Here is a 21,948-nt window from a genome sequence, read left to right as displayed (position 1 = left end):
CAGCCAAAGCGCCAGCACCGAAAAAGAGCCCTGAAAGTTGCACTTTTATTTTCCTAATCTGACCCCAGGCCTGGGAATTTCGAAAATGTACTCAGCGAGGCTGAAAAACGACCCCCCATCAGCACTACCGAGACAGTTGAGTCTCTTGCGTTCTCTAGTCCTGATCGGATGATAGTCTTCCAAAGTTACCCTAATCAATGCCCGATCAGTAGTCCTTCCCCTGAGTCTCCATTTGCATATTCCTTTCTAAGAAAGTACAGTACAGCCAATAATACTTTACATTGACGCCCGACTTTTCGCTCGACCTCACGACCCTGAGAATCGTAAGTACTCCTAACTGCATTGCGTTTTACTTGTGTCTCGTTTCGTTTCAACTCAACTTCGTTCTTGTAGCACCTTGCTCGTAATTTTAGCTTTCATTCTTTGTATCGTTCCAAACTTTTGGTGTGGCGCCCTTTTTCTATCATTCCAAACTTGTGTACGGTTCCAAACTTTCTAAACGAAAATGACTGTTGATCCGTGTCGCATACCTGCTGGTAGTTTTCCTGTGTTTTCTGGCGCGTCTGGCGAAGATATTGAAGTATTCTCTTTAGAATTTGATTCGGCTTGCGAAGCATATGGTTTTCCAATTGTCGAGCGCTGTGAGAATTTGTTAGATGCCGATTTCAATTGTAGCTCTCCTGTGGCGTCATCCTCGAGACTCTTGAACAACGATCGAGATGCATTGAGATACCGATTTTTGCGCAAGTCTTTGAAGAAAGAAGCGTCGAGATTTTTGTTGGCTTGTGATACATCTATCGTCGAGGACTATGTCCAATTGAGAACTGTTTTGACTGACCATTTCTTGCCAAAGGAGAACTCGTCATTGTTTCGTGTCAAATTGCGCCATCGTAGACGACCCCCAAACGAATGTTTGGTAAAACTCGCCACCGATGTACGGCTGATGACTGCTCGCGCATACCCTTCTGCGACGTCGGAAGTAATCGACGACATCGCAAAAGAAGCTTTTATCGATGCTTTAGATCCGCCGATTAAAGATAAGGTAATCGATTTTGATCCGCAGACATTAGAAGCAGCGCAGCGTAGAGCACTGGTAGTTGAAACGAATTTACAGAAGTCTAATACGGTCCTCGCAGCTGCGGCCGCAGAATTTGCATCTCCGTTGTGTCTGGAGAATTGAGTGAAAGCCAAACTTAACAATACGTAACCTTGTGTGTGTGTGAGAGAGTATGGAATCAAGTAAGAGAGTACCTGTGTTAGGAACCTCGTTAGACAACACTAGCAACAGCCCGGGACCACCTGAAGTTGCTGAACTGCGATCAGCCAGAAGCATTGCAGAGGTCAGGAAAGTGGTTGTTAACTACGCTGAAGCAGCATCTTGGACACCACTTTACCTCCACTCTGATGATTACTCTTTGAAGTATGAAACCGGTCAGTTGACCGCCAGTAGAGGTGCGTTGGCAAAGAAGGACGGTACCCTCTTGTACCGCCAAGGCGGTGACCTTCATACTGCCCTACATTCGAACCACCTGAAGTCCAGGCAGAACAGCGCTGATCTGGCCTATACACTAGATACACCAGGGAACACACTCCATTCCACCAAATCTGGAATTCACAAGCTGCTTACGGAGCAATCCAAAGAGTTTGAGAAGAGGGAGTGCGCACCAGGTGGGCTGACTGATCTGGATATACAAGATGTGGTGCGCAGTATGAATCCAGAATTGTGGGCTGCAGTGTGGAAGATGCGGTATGGTGATGACTTGGAGCATGCACTGAACCATCAACCTCTGCTGAGCACACCAAGCAGCTCAGATGTGTGTATGCCATTTCAGTCATGCTGCATTCCGCTAATCCGTCGTGCACATATCCGCTGCACATGCTGCTGACGGATGTGATGGAGACGTACAGCCATTCCTCGGAACTTGTGCAGATGTTTGCAAAGGTTGGAGCTGTCATTAGACAATCATTTGTGATTATTTCTGTGTCTCCTTTGGCACCTGCACAGGTCTGTTTGTATGCAAGGAACCATTGCTGGCTGTCCTGCAGCTCGCGGTGTGCTCCTCTAGTCCATTTCTGTGCGCATGTATCCATTTCTGGCTGTGCTGTAGCTACACACATGTCTACTTCCGGCTGTGTGTTGACCCCGGAGTGATCGCGCAGGCCCAGTATGGATCGAATGATCCGAATGTGGCTTCTTTTATATTGTTCTATTTTGTTGCTGTACAGAACACTTATCTCCAGTTCTTCTCTTCTCTTCTTCGAGTAGAGATCAGTTTTTTCCTGCTCTTCTCCAGTGTAACCTCGTGGTTCAGAAAATGTAACTCATTACTGTAATTAAAAAAAGAGGACCATAAGTTTACAAGTTATCCGTTTTGTCCAACACTAACGGCAAGAGTAGATAGACAAGAGTGTGCAACTCCCGGATGCAGGGTGGATGGGTTGGCCCACGGCGGAATTTTTTTGTTGACGTAATCTTTTCTACGATTCACGCGCTGGGAGTCTTTTCTTTTGGAAAGTTTTGCCTCGTGCACTTGGCCGGGCTTTACGTTGCAAGGTCGGTGTCAAGCACGTGCTCTCACACTGCTCTGCGGCAAGATGCGCGTTTTTTTCTGAAAAAAAGGTGACGTCAACAAACAATTCCGCCGTGGGCCAGGGTATCTGCAGATTGTGCAGGAGAGATCCGGAGTTGCACACTCTTGTTTACCTACTCTTGCTAACGGTTATAAGCAGAAAAAAGGATAACTTGTTAACTTACGGTCCTCTTTTTTAATTTTAATCCTTAGCTCTCCGTTTTCAGTTTTTCTTGTGTGTGACATACTAAACTAGGACATACTAAGGTGTCACTACAGGAGCAGTGGCTGGGTGTGACACACATGCATGGTACAGAATGACTGCTACACTGCACTACAGACTTTTCCGCTGACCTTTCCCCTGTCACCTCTCCCCTGCTGAGGCTGTGCTCCGCTGACCTTTTCTCCCTGACCCTTTCCCCGCTCGCCTCTTCCCTCCCTTGTGAGATGGGATATACTGGCTTGTTTGTTCCGGTCACTTCAATCTGTTACTCTAAGTTACCTTTCTAAACTACCCCCAATCAATCACTGTCTCTCTCTCTCTCTCTCTCTCTCTCTTGCTCAGACTGCCTGAATGCTCTTTCTAAAATGAAGTCCTCTCTCTGAGTCCCGCCAGTGTACCTCTTGTTTAGTAGGCGGTGTTGATAAATAAGTACCGTAAAGTACCGCCAGAGCGCCCCACCATCTCATCCTTTCGTGGTCGTATTGTGGAGGTGGTCTGCTGTCTGTAGGTCATACGACATGAACCTTGTACACATATTGCACGTTTTGCAGTCAATCCGGACCTTCAAGTGGACACAAGCTCCACATAAAAAACTGCCAAGTGTGACCTTAGTACACAAAGATTCTCACATCGTACACACTTCGTTGCACTCTGCCATACGATTTTCCTTTCTCTGGCTGTAAAATCAAGGTGGGGCGCTCTCGCGAGACGGGGCGCTCTGGCGGTACTTTACAGTACTACAACACTTCCGTCAATCCCTATTGAGTACTAGTACTTGCGGTCTCTGTAAACCCGTGTGGGGAATTCCTAAATATGCACCACGCAGCTATCTCAACTTGACTACACACGACTTGGTGCCAGGCAGTTAGCTACTGCAAGTCAACAAATACTCGGCGCATTTTTATTTTCGGCTATTTTCGGCCTGGTCATGCTTGGCCGAAAATTTGTTGCGGCCAAAATTTCGTTTCGCAAGGTTTAGTGTGACAGTGTATATAGGCAGCAGCAGTACAGGCCGAAAATTTGATGCGGCCGAAATGGATTTTAGCCCTGGGAGGCCGAAATTTGAATGGGCCGAAACTTTGTAGACTTACAGTACCATGCCTACAGCAAGAGAAGTGCAGCATACATGAGTGAGTGAGTGTATACAGCAGTACTGTACCTGTCTTGGTTCTTCCAGCCAGCATGAACCGAGGATCGTACGGCGCCTTGGTTGGTACAAACTCAATGTGACGGTGGATAGGGTCGGACACGGGTAGCGCGGGCAACGGTGATGATCGCGACTTTGGCACGTAGCTGAGCCACTTCACCATGGCAACTACGCCGTCAAAATCATTGGACACAGTCAGGTGACTGACACCGTTCTGGTGCATGATCTGCGTGCCGCCAAGCTGAGCATTGGAGGAGTATACATTGCGACCGAGTACCTGCAGACCACCACATCGCATATGGCACACATCCCACATGGTACCGGCACATGGTACCCATCATACATCAGATATCAGACATCACATTATGGCACACATCACACATGGCACACATCACACACCACACGGGCACACATCAAACATCAGACATCAGACACCAGACATCACACAGTTTGATTATAGAGTGCAGAGAGACACTATACTAGTAACCTACAATGCCAGTAGCAGGTAATGCAGCATTTATCACTAGCCAGCCTATAAGGCAAAGTGTAGAGACCCTTTGGCTATAGGTTCCACCCCGTTGACATTGACTTTGGTATCGCATAACAAGAGTAAACTTTAATAAGCTTCCAAGAGTGTGCTACTTTGCATATGGGGTCTCCGACGGCGAAGATTCACATGACACGTTCTAAGTAGGTTTTGTATTACGAACAAGGCCAGCGCGCGAGCGCGAGATGTCTGAAAATCTGCCATGATAGGGAATCATTTACTTTCCATTTGTTGCATAGCAAAATCAAAATTTGAATAGCAATTCGAAAATGTTGCATAGCAATTTTCTTCAAAACTTGACAGCTTTGTCTTTCTGCATGCAACACACACTACAGTTCATTTTAAAAGTATCTAGGAACCGACCTTGTTCAGAGCTGCCGCTCCAGTCAGAATGATGTGTGACGAGTCTACTTGGATCACGCGCTGACCGAGACGAACCAGATACGCACCAATGCCAATTGTGCGACAAGTCACCTGTTAGGATGTACGGGAGAACGAGTGCAACAAGTGTTACAGACATCACTGTAAATACTAAGTGAGTACAACCAGTGGACATACCCCCCAGCAAAGTGTGCAAGCAGACTACAGCATAGTTCCACAGAAACGAAACACACATGCATACCCGCATGCATGTACATGTACAATAGTCAAACTGCTTCAAGAATATTTCGACTGTACACATCCTAAATCAGTTTCGACTGTGCTACCTCTAAACTATTTCCACAATGCACTCCCCAAGAATATTTCGACTATACGCCTAAAAATATTTCGACTGCACACCTAAGAATATTTCGACAGTACAACCCCTAAAAGGTGGACCCAGCTACGCGCACCAGTACTGCTTGGTTCAGATGTCATAGTGGTGTGCGGTGCAGGACATGCAGTGTGACAGTATGGCGAGGACAGGACAAAATCAAAACCTTTCTTGTTCTCAGAAGAACGCTGCAGATGTGGGTGCTACATGCAGCAGACCATTTCCCACCAGCTCAGGCAGAGAAGAATGATACTGTACAGTAAAACCTGTAACCTGTAAGTAAAGACCACCGTGACTAGCGACCAGCCTGCTACTACAGACCACATCGTCAGGCACGGACAGACTCACATTCATGTACGGTTGTGCGGTGCAAACGTCTAACTAAGGGACCATCGCAAAAGTTCGCAGAAGCCCCCGAAACGAAGACCGTTAGTTTCGGGCCTGACCCCCTCCCTCCCCCCTCAAACGAAACGACAGTCACAATATGGGCTTCATTATTTCACTTGGATGCTCACACATAATAATTATTATAATATACTACACAGCAGGGGTTCATAAACCCTATGAACCCCTGCTAGTACTAGTACTAGCAAGAGTCCATAAACCACGCGTTTTATGGACTCTTGGTACTAGACTACACACAGTGTACAGGCAGCCAGCTACGCGACACGCGCAGTTGCATGAATGGACTACGCGTCCTGACAGGCGATCTACGCCGGCTGTGATGGCATGCTAATCTATATCAGCTCCTACATGTCGTCAATACTTTTTTGAATTGAAGCCCGGTTTGCGATTTTCGACACCGACTCCCTCCCCCCCAAACGTATGCTCTTCGTTTCAGGGGCTTCTGCGAACTTTTGCGATGGTCCCTAAGGACCACCTGCCACAAAAGACCGCTTTCTCTGGCCCCAAGGGGTGGTCATTAGTCACAGATTTTACTGTACTTGCACCCGTGCATATACAGGCAGAGCACAAGACAGCATAGGACAGTACACCCGTGCATATACAGGCAGAGCACAAGACAGTATAGGACAGTACACCCGTGCATATACAGGCAGAGCACAACACAGCATAGGACAGTACACCCGTGCATATACAGGCAGAGCACAAGACAGTATAGGACAGTACACCCGTGCATATACAGGCAGAGCACAACACAGCATAGGACAGTAGCTCTGACCAAGCTCAATGTGAAGATCTCATCATACGCCTGTGATGATTCGCCCGCAATCATGCCAGATCCGCGCAAGTTCTCCACACCGAGGCCATGCTGCCGACCTGCAAATAACAGCGAGGACGAGGAAGGGGATGAGGACAATAAGCAAAGATGCTGGGGTGAGACATGGCCAGGTTGTAAACACATGCAGGTACAGAGGACTGAGGTGAGTAGACTAACAGGATTGAATAGCTGGGATATCTACTCCATAGTCAGGCCCGAAGCACTGCGATTTCAGGTGGTCCGGCCCAATGGGATACCCGGCCAAATGGGATACCTAGCCAAATGGGATACTTGACCGGAAAAGAACCCTATTGACAAAAATTTCAATAACCCTGATATGCACAAACTGGATGGGCAAACTCTTTAGAAATAAGGTCTGGCCATGGACGGATAGGCCTGATCGTGTGCTACGGCCCTGATAGTCCATGGCAGAAGAGAGAAGAGAGAGGTGAGAGAGAGAGAGAGAGAGAGAGAGAGAGGGGGGGGGGGGGGCAGAATGCACGCCCCCGACACAACGTACCATAGATATCCAGGATCATATAGCGACTCTGGCCTTCATCCTCGATTAACTTGGCGTTGATACTGCTCTCGTTGCAGATCTACATGCAACACAAACAAACAGCAGCACCCACAACCTTGTGATTGCACAAGGACAGAAGATCGAAAGCAACATGTGCAGGACTTGAAAGTGCGAGGGCGGCAGAATCATGGGCAAGCCGCTTCCGCCTGACATCAGCTTTTAGGTCATTGTAGTAAGACATTTTCATGAATCTCATCACTACTGTCCGTACTATAAGTTCGTACAGGTGGAATCCTGAACCCATGACAGATCATGCAGTTACACAATGCGACAGTTCAACGGCGTGTCCACTTATCACAGGGTACAAGACATGCTATGCTGTGTATCGTTGGCACATGGGGCTAGACACGATACATGACCATGAGAGAAAACAGGACTGACAAACGTGTCCGAGTGCATGGACATGTACTATGGAGCAGAAGACTGGCCGCATGGAGAATTCTCTATGCGGCCAGTCTTGTTCGTGTCATGACAAACTAAATATCCTCTAGACTTCTCACAAGAGCCAGGACACAAGCTGAATGCGGCCGTAACATGTTAGTGAAGCTTACCTTCTTGTAGTCTGCTGGTGTCACATAGAGGTACTTGAAGCCCTGAACATTGCAATGGTAAAGGAAGACAAAGAAACTAACACATGAAGCACAGAAACCACAGGCAGTTTTGTCGAGGCCTCTCGCACCATTACTGTATTGCCTAATGTTTGTTATTTTGCGAGAAGAGCATAACGCAAATATTCACCATCGTGAATGTCAAACTTCAACAGTGGGTGTATATGTGTGGCCACAGTGCTCCGCGAACATTTGCCATCGTTAACTCGCTGGTTCTGCGACGTCGCAAAAATGGAGTGACGCAAACATTGGGCGATTTACAGTAGTCTTCAAAGTCGTTACAATGGTGATAAGGCAAGAAGACAAAGAAAGGAGCACACCAAATCCCATGGTTTATCCCTAGACCTTCCCAGCAAAAGAGGTGGAAACATAGCCAAGGGAGACTACAGTTCTATCTTGAATTCTTGATAAAACCAGAGATCGTGTAAGGCTACATTTACACAAGAGTTTTCAACCATCCATGCACACAGATCGTTGACAAGAGCGTTCACAAGATGCATTGTGCTCAACCCGGGTTGATTTCACCTCCGAAGGGACCACGCAAGACTCCATTTTAGAAGTCGGCATGCCGAGTTCGTGATCTCCCTGGGCCAACCCCCTACATGTAAACACACACCTTTCGCTCAAACCGGACTCAGCATCAACGTGTGTGGAAAACTGTCTTGTTAACACGGCCCAACTGGACAATCGGAGTGCACACATGTACATGTACATGCAATGTACATCCAGACCCACCAGCCAAGAGTACAATCATGTACAGTGCTGGCAACTGAAATCCGACCCCCTGAGCGGTGCGCTCACATCGCAAAGAATGTGAACCCACCGCTCAGGGGGTCGGATTTCAGTTGCCAGCACTGTACAAACCTATCCCCAATCCAGGCCTATCTACTTTTGTCTACGCTGATTTGCCCACAAAGGATGCAACAGTTCTGCCCGCAGATTGATATTTCCACTCCTACTCTCATGTGGGGTAGTGACTTTGCTGTTTGTGTTGCGCAGAGGTCACTGACTTGTCAGTTTGAGCACTCTGGCATGGTACGTTCGGGCCTGGTTTTTATCTGCCTTTGGAAAATTTATTTTTCATTGCTATCAGGTTCTGCCTCATTTTCTTTGTGCTGCGCTGATGAGTCCACAAAGGACGGAGCAGTTCGGTCCGCAGATTGAGTACTTTTGTCAACCATGCAGGCAACACATACACATACACAGCACAATCACATGCCATATACAGCATAGTCACATGCCATACATAGCACAATCACATGCCGTATACAGCACAGTCACATGCCATACACAGCACAGTCACATGCCATATACAGCACACTGAGCACAGTTACTGGCCATACGCAGTACAGTTACATGCCAATGATGCCATACACAGCACAATCACATGCCATATACAGCACAGTCACATGCCATATACAGCACAGTAACAGGCCATACACAGCACAGTCACATACACAGCACTACAGTACCTCGTCGGGCTTGTCGGGATTGACCCAGGCAACCTGGAACATCCGCTTGACTTCATCGGCCAAGCCGATTCTGGCACCACTGTTACTAGCAATGTAGAGACGAGGCAAGCCCAGAGAGCGAGCAAGAAGAGATGCTTCCTAGGAACACACCAGTGTGAACACGGGCAACAAAACACACCGAGGTGAATATGGACAACAAAACACACCAATGTGAATACACAAACAGTTACCAATGTCCTACTCAGGTTCATGTACAATAGAGTCAGTACTTGAACAACCAGTCTACAATTCAATAAACAATTACATTGTATTCTGCTTTCGGTCTACATGTGTGCAAAGAACTGAACAACAAGGCATGTGTGTGTGTGTGTGTGTGTGTGTGTGTGTGTGTGTGTGTGTGTGTGTGTGTGTGCGTGTGTGCGCGCGCGTGTAGTGTCTGCGTGTGGTGTCTGTGCGTGGTTTGAGTGTGAGTGTGAATTCCAGGATTCCTGTACTACTTACATTGAACAGCATGTCTTCATCCGGACCGAATGAGCCAATCTGATGAGTGATGTCATTACTGATCAGAATCACCTGCCACATCGACACAGCAGCAGCAGCATTCATAATGTTAGGAAAGCAAACTAGCAGTGGATAGACTTGCAATGTACAGTACGACGACCCCCAGGCAAATGTAAACACCGACAGAATGCTCAGCATGCTCAAAATGATGCTACTGGAAGTATATCCAAGCCGCCCACGGAAATCAACAAAGGAATACATGATCAAATCGAACCATGGCAGCCCTAAATGACTCACTACCTAGCATCATCCACACAAAACTGCACAGATAAGCTTTCCCTCGTTTACACAAACAATCACATGAGTCATCACAGTGCAGTGAGTGCAGTGACGGTTAGACAGTAGACTGCTAGCACAAGAGAGTAATCAGAGTAGCTTACATCTCGTCCTTCGGGACACTCAGGCGTGAACAGAGTCAGCCTCCACGCCACCATACCGACCTAGGCCGAGGTAACGCAATAAAAAGCAAGCAATGTAACAGAAACACACACACACACACACACACACACACACACACACACACACACACACACATACACACACATGCGCGCACGCACACACACACACAGAGATTGCTGGCCAATGATGATAAGCTAGCGGAGACTCAGAGCACCACTACTGGTAGTAGTACCGAGCATAGAGTAAGCACATCACATGCTGACATGCTAGACAGTCCAACCAACAACAACCCGGTTGACACCTGACTGGCAGAGTCCTGACTATCAAGGTCCTTAGCACACGATGCTGAATTACATTTGTAGAGATGTAACGTATTGGCATTGCACACATGCATGTGGTACTCTGTAATACAAACAACATAGTTGTGTTGAGTGTCCCAAGTAAAATCAAGAATATCCATGTGTAGCGCCCCAGAGTGTAAACTCAACATGAACCTCCATCATAACTCGTATTCAGAATTAGCGCACAGTTTAACCTTACATGGTAAAAGTATGCAGGTTAACCTCACATGGTGAATGCATGCATAGAGCTGGATACACACTGAAAACGACAATTCCGAAAACAAGTCGTGATGGCGGCACATTAGCAACTGCACACACATACACACACGGAGGTAAGCTATGTACTCTTGGTAAGATGTGAATTGGCTACTCTGTTCTCACCGTACTGCTGCCCGGGGCACGTGTAAGCTCCTGTAACTGTCCTTGCTCATTCAACACCAACTCCTTGGACTCAAGCTACACCAAGATGTTCACAACAGAAACAACAGCATAAAGTTTTTAACATGTGATCCTTTCAGTCAGAAAGGTACAAGTATGGCAGATAGTGCATATGCATTAGCCGTTAGCAACCCAAGTCAAATAGAATTCAGCTCTGATATTTCACTCAACACGATCATTCAGAGAGAGCTTAAAAAAAATCACGGTTCGCGCGAGACTCGGCGAGAGGCCGAGTTTTCTGCATCCGTGGGAACGCCACCACCCTCTATGGATCTATGGATCTATGGATCGATATGGATCCATAGAGAGCTTCAAAGGGTAGGTAGTATTTGCTCAAAGCGTAGCCACATGCATACATACACGTGAACAAGTGCACATGCACACACGTGCACACACCAGGTACCACACACACGCACATACGCGCGCACACACGCGCGCACACATACACGCACACACGTGCACACACACACACACACATACACACATGCACTGCTTGCAGGAGAGGCAGCCTAGGAGGCTCAATGCGATGGCATGTATAGGCAGCAACTCAGTCCACTCACCAGCTTGATTGGTATGTCACTGGGAGAGCAGTGTCCTTTCTCGGCATGTTCTCGCCAGTGTGTTCTCACAGCCTGTAGTGACAACACCACACAATAAGACATGCCACGGCAACACTCATGCTTGTGCCAACACGCTAGCCAAAATGTGGCGGCTGGATGTGGAGTTCAAGGAGGTTGCTCTGCGCGTAGACACGAGATTGCTACAACGACCCAGATGCCTTATCCAGTCCAAGGCACCATACATGGTCCAAGGCACCATACATGGTCCAAGACACCATACATGGTCCAAGACACCATACATGGTCCAGTGCGCCCTACATGGTCCAGGGCACCATACATGGTCCAAGACACCATACATGGTCCAGGGCGCCCTACATGGTCCAGGGCACCATACATGGTCCAAGGCACCCTACATGGTCCAGGGCGCACTACATGGTCCAATGTACCATGCAATGTACAATACATGGTCCAATGTACCATACATGGTTCAAGACACCATACATGGTCCAATACACCATACATGGTCCAGGGCACCATACATGATCCAGGGCATCCGAAATGGTTCAGAGAGCCATGCACTACTATCAGCTATACCTGCAGTCCAGCCGTGAGTGCATGCGGAATGGTGATTGATGTACATGTAGCAGTAAACGTTGCATGTCACATCTCTTTTCTGGCTATAAAAGCACTTATTGGAATAATGGGGTATTCACACGACAGGCAAATCCGCGTGCACCGGAAAGTTGCTATGGTATTTTACCTGTGAACGAGAAAAGTGGCTGAAATTGGCTGAAAAGTGCAAGCAAGCTGGGGGCCCACTTTCACGATAATCGTGGCGTGCACGAGTACATGTACACCAAAAAGCGCGAAACAAGACTTGATTTTTTACGCGGCTCTTTAGAGCATGATAATTATTATAGGCGTGTTTTGAAAATTTGAAATACCCATGGCTACTGGTCGGTGAAGCATTCAAAAATGCAAACGTGCCTGTCGTCGAGTGCAGCTGTGTGAATCCACACAGTCACTTTTCTCTATGTCACTCCCTGTAAAACGTGCAAGTGCCTGTCGTGTGAATACCCCATAAGAAATCCATCTCAAATTTGTTTAAAGTACTCCTGCCAGTCACACATTGAGTTTAGGTTTTACCGCACGAACTGGCTGGATGCACACATTTGATGTGAAACACCGTAGTTTCTGTCTGAATTTATTTGTTTAGAAGTGTCTTCCTCTCTGAACTGGGGACCTTCCTCTTGCAAGTTGTTTAAATCTCCTGTTCTTGCTGTAGGTTAATGGGTATGCATGCAAACAGCGACCAGCAACATGTCTACTTCATCGACAGACACCCAACACATGCACAAATACTGGAGGCAAATGGCCGTGGAGCTGTAACTTCAAGTTCCACGCATTTCAGCTGTCATCAAACAGCAGCACATACTGTGTACACTGCTCTGCACATTTGCGTATCGAGCACTCTACTTCGAGCTGCCTCGACTGGCGCTGTATGCACCAAAAACATGTCGTCTTCGTCGACACAGGCTCATCTTGCCAAGTATCTTTAGCTACAGGCAAACCCCAGGCACATATCGTGGGTGCAATAACAGGCAGGTGCCGATCAGGGACCCAACACCATAGCAACACAACAACTCACCTGATAGAACAAATTGAGGAAGTCGTAGACGTATGTAGTGTTCATAGTCTGTGCTGCATACCGTCGACTCTACACAGGCAGTACAGCAAGCACAACAATAGCACAGCTTGGCACAGTCCGAATTCAAATTCAACCTCCAAGGATGCCTAGTATGTGCTCAAAATAGTTGAGAACAGCACTAGGTACTGAGGCCCTTGATCATCTCAAGATTGCCACACACCATCGCCATTTGACTTGGCATAGCATACAACCTAGCAGTGGTCCAACAGCCTTCTGGTGAATGAAAGCCGGCTGAACGTGGCTGCATAGAACTGGCAGGGGAAGATTAGTGTACTGCGATATCACACCATGGGTAGCCATCCCATATCATATGAATACAGTAATGACATAAAAGGCCAGAAGATGATCTTCCATGAGTAACGTTAAACAAAACTAAGCAACTGTATCTGAACCCTACAAGATGCATTCGTAATACATGCACAGTCAATGCTAATATGCACACACTCAAACTCTCTCTCTCTCTCTCTCTCTCTCACACACACACACACACACACACACACACACACACACACACACATGCACGCGCACGCACACACACACACACACACACATGCAGATATACACACACACACACACACACACACACACACACACACACACACACACACACACACACACACACACACACACACACACGTGTACACGTACTTGCAATAAATCCTTGGTTTCATACGGCTTTATCGTCGGAAGACCGTTCAATGGTCCTTCACCGTGCTTGCGGTTAAATGAGCGGAAGATCAACTGCACATAGAAAGTATTGACACACATGCACATGTACATGTATTTACTTCATAGTACTGTGCTGTGCTGTGCTATACACATACACATACGCACGCACACGCACGCACGTACGCACACACACGCACGCACACACGTTTCACTACTGTACCAGTATAGTACAGCCATACGCACAGTAGTCAACGCACAGTGCAGCGCTGCACCTGCATTGATGCTGCATGAATGGTGTCATGCTAAGTTGGAAAGCCGTGAAGAGCACCCCGTTTATTCACACACATACGCATACATAATACTGAGCAAACTAGAGTGAACACATGTACTGTGAAATAAAGCACAGCACCTTGTCCATTCCACCAACACAACACAACACAATCAACTTTAGGCTCTTGGCAATCAGCATGCTATAAGTACATTCACTGCCTTCTCATCAGATGGATACCGACATCTGCCAAGGCTATATCCACCACCAAAGACAGGCAGGTAGGCAGGCATACGTGTAACTGCTTCTTTACGCACTAGCCCTATGGGTATTGAACATTGATTAAGACAAGTGACCATGCCTATGTGCCTATGTGCATCGTAAGCACAATCCCAATCGCCTATGTTTGCAGTGCCACAAGCCTACAACTCACGCCAGCACTTTGAGGATCCTCCTCCTCGCGGTACATGTCCATGTTGACAAAGTAGCCACTGTCGTTGGTGATGAACACACGCACTGGTATGTTCTTGCCGTGCGTCGTCAGCCTGTTGCAGTGGCATACACACACACGCGCACACACACGCACGCACGCGTGCACACACACACACACACACACACACAAACAAACACAGGACGAAATGAGCTTCTACCAAATTCTAGCGAAATTCTACACCTGTCCCAAAATCCACGCCATGTCAGACACACCAACGTTGGCATCATGAAGAACTTGACAGCACAGGCATTGACTTACTTCATAGTCAGCTTCATTTCACACTCCGTGACCCGTAACAGCAATAGCCGGCGACTGTGGTGTGCAACTAGGCCACGTAGCTGTGCCTCCAGCTACCAACCAGAACAGGAAACAAGAGAAGATCAGCACCAAATGAATACTAGTAAGCGACATGCAGACAACAGTTTTATTAATGCCATGACTAATATCAGTAAGGCGGACATTATGAAAGTAAGGCGGACATTATGAAAACAAAACAAAACAAGAATATGGTGAATGTGGTGAATGTACATGAGAGTTGAGAAATAACACGAAACTAAAACAGTGGCTACGGCAACTGCAGCAGCATGGCAGAGCACACAATGCCGAGTGACAGTGATCAACTGCAGTAGCATGGCAGAGCACACATTGCTGAGTGACAGTGATCAATTCCAGAGGAAACAAGTACAAGTATGACTAATTCTACACAGGACACAAGGATAACATGATTGTAGTGGACATCATTACGCAGTGTACATGTACATCATCACTCCGTTGCATATGACCTCTTTGCTTTGTGTTTGGTTCGGGGTCACCACTTGATGTAGGCACCATTGCCTTTGGGTTATCCGTACAGCAATCAATAATAGTAAAAATTCTAAAAATATGCATTGCTTCCCACTGTGTCACATGACTCATATCCTGATAGACACGTTCAGCATAAGCGAAGCCGTTAATAGTGGTGGGAGGATTGACCCCAACGTGAATATCCAAGTCAGGAGAAGTTTTTTTTAGGCTTCTTGCAGTTTCATTGAAGTACAAGACTGGTCAGTTGGACACACTCATTCCAAAAGGCACTGCAAATCCAAACCAGCTCTGCAATATTACAACAGTTCGCCACTTGGCCATCACCAGGTGCAAACAATGAAAGTCCAAACGAGAGAGCTTGGAAACTCAGGGCCCTACGCTATGCTTTTTTGCCTAGCTCATCAATGACATCATGCATGTTATTAGAACTGATGGAAATGTTTTCTTCCATTGATTGGCTACATCTAACTTTCTCTTTGCATTCGAGGGTATACGACACCGTCTACCACCTTGATGACCTAGGCAAAAAAAGCATAGGGATGTTATAAATTTTTCATTTCTCCTATTTTTTCAAGACATAACCTAGGATTCGAACCCGCACTATCGCCCTGCATGCAATCCCCCGACACACTTCGCACACATACTCATTTTTCCAAGTTGCTTCACGTTATGATCTTGCATTTGAAAGCCCTATTTGAATATTGTGGCCAACTGTCTTTGATGGTCCGGTAGGGGACAAGTACGGGATAGCGCCATGCATCTTTTCCGTTTGCCGTTCTTCGGCCACAGCTAGCTCTCGCCTTCAAATCTCTGGTGAGGGTGTATTACCTAAATCAAGAGTACATAACCCCCCAGGTTCATCGTTCCCAGCGCTAGGATTAGAACCCGCATTATCGCCCTCCATGCATCCCCCCCCCCCCCATACACTTCGCATACATACTCATTCTTCCAAGTTGCTTCGCGTTATGATCTTGCATTTGAAAGCCCGATTTGAATATTGTGGCCAGCTGTCTTTGATGGTACGGTACGGGATAGCGCCAGGCATGCCGATGGCACAAACAAACAAACACGGAAGTAAAGCTGTGTGGACCCTGGCTAGCGCCAGACGTTACTGAAGTAACGTCTTTTGCATAGCTACGGGAATAAAATATTAATTTATGATGCCAGTATCAAACGCTGCTGCCCCAAACAACAGTCAAACTCGAACATGCCACAAGACACTGCCCATAAGTTCAATGTGTGTCGCGTGTACCTTGTCAACGTCGACCAGAATAGGCGGCACAAAGTTGAAGAAGATGTGATTGCAGTCGGTCTTAGGGAACTACAGCACACAAGGTAACAAAATAGACAAAGAGCACAGCAACGATGATCATCTGAACAAGTCATGACTCGACTCAATTCAGGCAGACATAGGTCAATCTTCAAACTCTATAAGGTTGAGATGTAGGAACTTCACTACAAAGAGCTCTGTCGCCACACCAATGTTAGCACCTGTGAATACTCAAGGTGTGTGTGTGTGTGTGTGTGTGTGTGTGTGTGTGTGTGTGTGTGTGTGTGTGTGTGTGTGTGTGTGTGTGTGTGTGTGTGAGACGCAAGGAAGGCCATGCCAGAGAATGCCATGCACGCCCGCACGCACACATACACACACGCACACAACGCAAGAATAGCTTCAGCGGAAAATACAGCTGAAACTCAAAGTTTCCTGCCCCTCTGACAATCATTAAGCAGCAGTGGACCCTCATAGTCTTTCCCATCCTACAATACTGACTGTGGAGTACACACATGTGGACTGTGCAGAGCTGCATACATACAGTGCATACTATATTATAATTGGTGTGAGGTAAAGCAGCTAGGAATAGCAACGGGGTGGGTGACACAAGGGAGCAGAGATGGGTGAGAACTTTGAAGGATTCCGTTTTCTCACAGAATTTGGAGCAAGCCAACAACTTGCTTCAAGAATCTCTACACTTCTGGCTGCCACAGCACAGCCAGTCGACATTAGTGAAGCAGTCACACGAACTACACGAATTATAGGTATTGCTCCCAGCACTTTCCTCAGAACAAAGACAACCTACCACTAGTAAATGACCATTAGTAAATGAGATAATTTTAGAGCATAGAAACACACACACACACACACACACACACATCACACATTTACAAAGCACACAGGATGCTGAGTGTGGATGGTACACCGCAAACATGATCAACAACTACAAAACGTGCAAAAAAGGGCGCACGACAAATTTCGGATGGGTGGTATGTTTCACACCTGCTTTGTAAACCTATGGAACAGTACAGTTACACATTTACACATGAAAAACACACACACACAGAAAGCGATGGAAAGTGTTGACAGTGACGGTTAAGATGTGTGCTGACCTCCACACCCACCCACACACACCCACACACCCGTGCACAAAACATTTACACCTGAAAGAAGTCACCATCGACCACTGGCAGTTCATCATTCCCACCTAGTGCATGTACGTGTGTGTGTGTGTGTGTGTGTGTGTGTGTGTGTGTGTGTGTGTGTGTGTGTGTGTGTGTGTGTGTGTGTGTGTGTGCGTGTGTGTGTGTGTGTGTGCGTGTGTGTGGGTGTGTGTGTGACTTCACACGAACGTGGAACAAACCACTTAAAAATTAGCAACAACAGTGTCATATAAACCAGTATTTCATGCTGAAGCAAGTTTAGTGTGTCAGAGCAAAATAAGTGGAATTCCATTGTGGTACTGTACCTATTGTTACTATTGTGAACACGTAATACACAAAGCAGAGATTACATCACCAGGGGAGTTTCCCGTGATTTAAGGCAGACAAGGCCGCATCCACCATGGAGCAGCAAGCTCAAGGCGCAGGAGGCCTTAAAGTGCCCGCGGGAAAGCGCAAGAAAACAGAGCAGGAGATCAAACTGAAGGAGAAACTCAAGGAAATGGAGCGGGAAAAGGAAAAGGAGCGAAAGAAGGCGAAGAAGCGGGATAAGGAGTGGGAAGACATACAGGTAAATAGGGGCTTGTCAAGCGACCAGTACAAATCCTACAAGCCATACTCCACTGTGTACATAGATCTGGAGAAGATCGAGGCCACCTGGCAGAAACTGGGAGATAGAATGGTGCGGAGAAAATGGAGTAAGGCTGACAACCAGAACGAGTACAACGGCCCAGAAGACGGCCATGAACAGCTGGAGAGATTCATCGCGGAGAGCAAGGCGGATATCGAGCTGAGTAAGAAATGCCTGGCGGAGATACTGGGCTGGGAGGACTGGTTCCCACAACACTTCAACATCGCTTACGACATGTGGCTGGACGTGAGGGACAAGAGCGAACGAGTTATCTTCCATCTGAACAAGTACATCTGCTCTGGGCAAGCAGACTACACAGCCATCATGAAGACGGATGATATCCAAACAGTGACCAGCTGGCTCATCACGCACAAGCACATCATTTGGAACTCAAAGTACTCTTGTGCCACCCGCATTGCCATGTTGCTCACCTACATCAAGTCAAACACGGACGAACACAAGCCCTTCAGCAACTCCCTTCACATGCTATGTGACGGCCTGTTCCTGCTGGCAGAGCTACACAAGGCCGAGTGCTACCACCAGCTACGGCGAACGGCATGCAGCCAGGAGCGCACCATCAACAGGAACGCATTCGACAAGGAGTGCCAGTCGTGCGTGGCAGCGTACATGGTCAGCATCTATCTGGGCGTGAGCCACTGCAGTCTGGGCATGTGTCATGCGGTTCAGTTCAGATCAACGCAGGCACTGGCTGGATTCCTCACCAAGCTGCACCAGCGACGCGGCCAGGACGTGGACCCGGACGTCATCTTGACACCCATGCCCGTGCTGCGCGTGGGTCTCACCAAGCTGAGTAAAATGCACGGACGTCAACCTTATCCGCAACCCGACTGCTGCCAGTGTCCGTTTGCGGATCGAGATCGCTTGCTGTTCAACAAGGCAAAGGACACATTAGACATGGCCGTCAAGACCTTGCTGACGGTAGTCAAGCCAGACATGGAGCGCCTTAGACAGCGCAATGAAGACAAAAAGAAGATCACAAAAAGGGCAGACGAGAAGAGGTGGGCGGCACAAGTAGCCATGAGGAGCACTCCTCACAAGCACATTCCTCAACTGATATCGATAGCGCAGAGACAGAAAGCAGTGCCGCTTCTAGCAACGATGCAGGTACCTTCGCGGCCAACATCACCAACACCATCACGACCGGCATCACAGCACACAGCAGCAGCAGCACCAGAAGCAATAGCACCTTCAATTGTAGTGGAATCATCGCCCACACAACCAGCAGGAGAAACTCCCGGGGCAGAGAAAGCAGCAGACAAGGATGCAAAGAGAGCTAGTGGTCTTGCGGCACCACACGCGGAAGACACGCGCACCGGTGCTGCTATGCCCAGTGATCCAAGTGATGCTGAGAGTTTAGGCGATATTGACAACCTGAGCCTGCTAGTTTCAGATGAGTGCAGCAGCAGCAGCAGCAGAGATTCAACAGATTCAGACACAAACTCTGTAACTCGCAGGCAATCTGCACCCGTGTCAAGCAGTAACGTGCTTGAAGCCACTTGGGCACGACCAGCCAGTGGTATTGTCAGGAATAGTACAGAGCGCACACTGTCCACCGACAGTGACAGCTCCGGAAGCAGCACAGATACTCATCACAGCCTAGACACAGGAGGAAAGCTGACACTGACGAAAGCCCGCACTGATTCGATCGTATCGACGCGGCGAAACTACAGTGACGTCACTGTGGTAGTAAACACAAGAGGAGGTGAGAATGATGAGAACGATGACAGCAGTGACAGCAGCAGCAGCCCCATGCTCATCACAATGGTGGACAGCAACATCAAGGCTAGCTTGGAGCCGCCTGACTGCACAGGCGAACACAGCTACAGCAGTGCTACTGCTTCAGTTCTGGAGAGAAACATGCCACTGGCACAACGCAACATGCACGCCCTGGCAGCACATAGCATACTGGCCGGGATATCATCACCGGAACGGCAGAACACGCACTTGCAGCAGTGGATCAGACACCAGAACTGGCAGACAATCCAGAAGCCTGGCGTGTGGGATGACGAAGACAAAATGTACAAAGCAGTGGCGCACGTTGTCAGCAACAACTGGTTTCAGAACAATCGCATTCACAAGCACCTAGCTGAGCTGATACCCACACTGGAAGGTGCAGCCAAGGTCAAGCGGCCAAGCATTCCCATCAAGAGACTGGTTGCCGACACCTACAAGGGACCAGCAAACGCTGAGCTAGTCCACTGGAATCCTCTACGCGCATTCGCACAGCTGATCAAGTGTGGCCTGCGACCAGCAGTCAAGCGACTGACTAACGGCATGTCGGTGGAGGAGATGACAGCACAGGTCGAGGCAGACAGTGCCAGTGGAAAGTCATCCTACATCTGGGAGTCGCTACCGGAAGAGGCTGTGGATATTATTAGTAGCCTTCGGCCGGGCGCTGTGGATAAAGAGTTCACATCGAGACGTGCCAGATCGCAAAGTAAAGAGAAGCCGAGAAACTACCGACAGTACGACGATGGAGAAGTGGTGGAGACATGGCAGCTTCCTACTGGTGTACGACTGGCAAAGGTAGAGACACCGGAGGACGCCGACGACGAGGACACTGACTCGGCAGACCCAGAGGACGGGCGCAGCATCGAGAATGCAACCAGCGAGGATTTCTACGAGAGCGAGGGAGAAGACGCTGCTGCAACTACTATGGGCGAAACAACCGCCGAGGTGCAAATCCAGGCTGAACTGCAGCCTGCCGATTCCGGTGATGAGGAGCACAAGAGAAAAAAGGGACGTGGGAGTACTGTGAAAGAGCGACACCGTAGCAGCAACAAGAGCAGGCGTCGCAGTACTTTGAAGGAGCTAGAAGAGAAAAGAGAGGCTAGAATGAAGAAGCTGGATGAGCTCAAAGAGTCCGAGAAAGCAAGAGAGAGCGGATCAGATGACGACTGGCTACCTTCCGGGAAGAGAAAGCACAAGAATCTGCCGCAGAAATTCTTCAAAAAGATCTCACTACGTCGCAGAGACAGTAAACCAAGCGAGGACTACCCTGAGCTGATCGGCAGCGCGGGCACACCACGCCTAGAGGACGAAGAGCTTAGTGACTATGTCCAAGCTGAGGAGACTACTACAAGCACGAAGGACCAGCAGCAAGAAGACAAACATGTCATGGACAGTGATAGTGATAACAATGACTGTGATCGCCCCAAGCCCAGTACACCACTGAGCTGCACCGAAGATGAAGACACAAAGAGTGATGTGTGCCTCATTGACAAAACCTAACTGCTAGCTGGAACTGAAGAGGGACAAGTTGTGCATATATAAGGAAGAAGACGAGAGTAATGAGTTGTTCCACATCGGCCACAGTGCTATAGTCATAGTGCTGTATTCTCACAATGACCGAAGGCTTTCGGAAGCTCGCTCCTGTGCAGAATGAGGGTATGTTGCTTTGGGTAACGTGTGTGTGTGTGTGTGTGTGTGTGTGTGTGTGTGTGCGTGCGCGCGCGCGCACATCAACAGTTGCTGTTATTTCTTTCTGCCAACATCTGCTCGAGAA

The 21,948-nt window shown here is 48.0% G+C and overlaps 1 protein-coding gene across 1 annotated transcript in view; it reads right to left on the bottom strand.

Annotated features, from left to right (window-relative positions):
- LOC135809347 (acetyl-CoA carboxylase-like) overlaps positions 1-21,948 on the bottom strand; it is a 78,020-nt gene that overhangs the window by 12,398 nt on the left and 43,674 nt on the right. The window contains exons 43-57 of the mRNA XM_065322683.1: positions 16,614-16,682; positions 14,816-14,907; positions 14,498-14,609; positions 13,776-13,868; positions 13,068-13,136; positions 11,420-11,491; positions 10,803-10,877; positions 10,062-10,121; positions 9,622-9,693; positions 9,121-9,258; positions 7,592-7,633; positions 6,981-7,059; positions 6,422-6,519; positions 4,851-4,961; positions 3,953-4,217 (exon numbers count right to left, since the gene is read on the bottom strand). Coding sequence (XP_065178755.1) covers positions 3,953-4,217; positions 4,851-4,961; positions 6,422-6,519; positions 6,981-7,059; positions 7,592-7,633; positions 9,121-9,258; positions 9,622-9,693; positions 10,062-10,121; positions 10,803-10,877; positions 11,420-11,491; positions 13,068-13,136; positions 13,776-13,868; positions 14,498-14,609; positions 14,816-14,907; positions 16,614-16,682 — 1,447 coding nt within the window. The remainder of the gene's footprint in view (positions 1-3,952; positions 4,218-4,850; positions 4,962-6,421; positions 6,520-6,980; positions 7,060-7,591; positions 7,634-9,120; positions 9,259-9,621; positions 9,694-10,061; positions 10,122-10,802; positions 10,878-11,419; positions 11,492-13,067; positions 13,137-13,775; positions 13,869-14,497; positions 14,610-14,815; positions 14,908-16,613; positions 16,683-21,948) is intronic.

The sequence above is a fragment of the Sycon ciliatum genome, chromosome 2 (assembly GCF_964019385.1).
Source record: "Sycon ciliatum chromosome 2, ocSycCili1.1, whole genome shotgun sequence".
Taxonomy (NCBI): Eukaryota; Metazoa; Porifera; class Calcarea; order Leucosolenida; family Sycettidae; genus Sycon; species Sycon ciliatum.
Note: the sequence above shows the minus strand (reverse complement) of the source record. Positions and strands in the feature narration are given on the sequence as shown.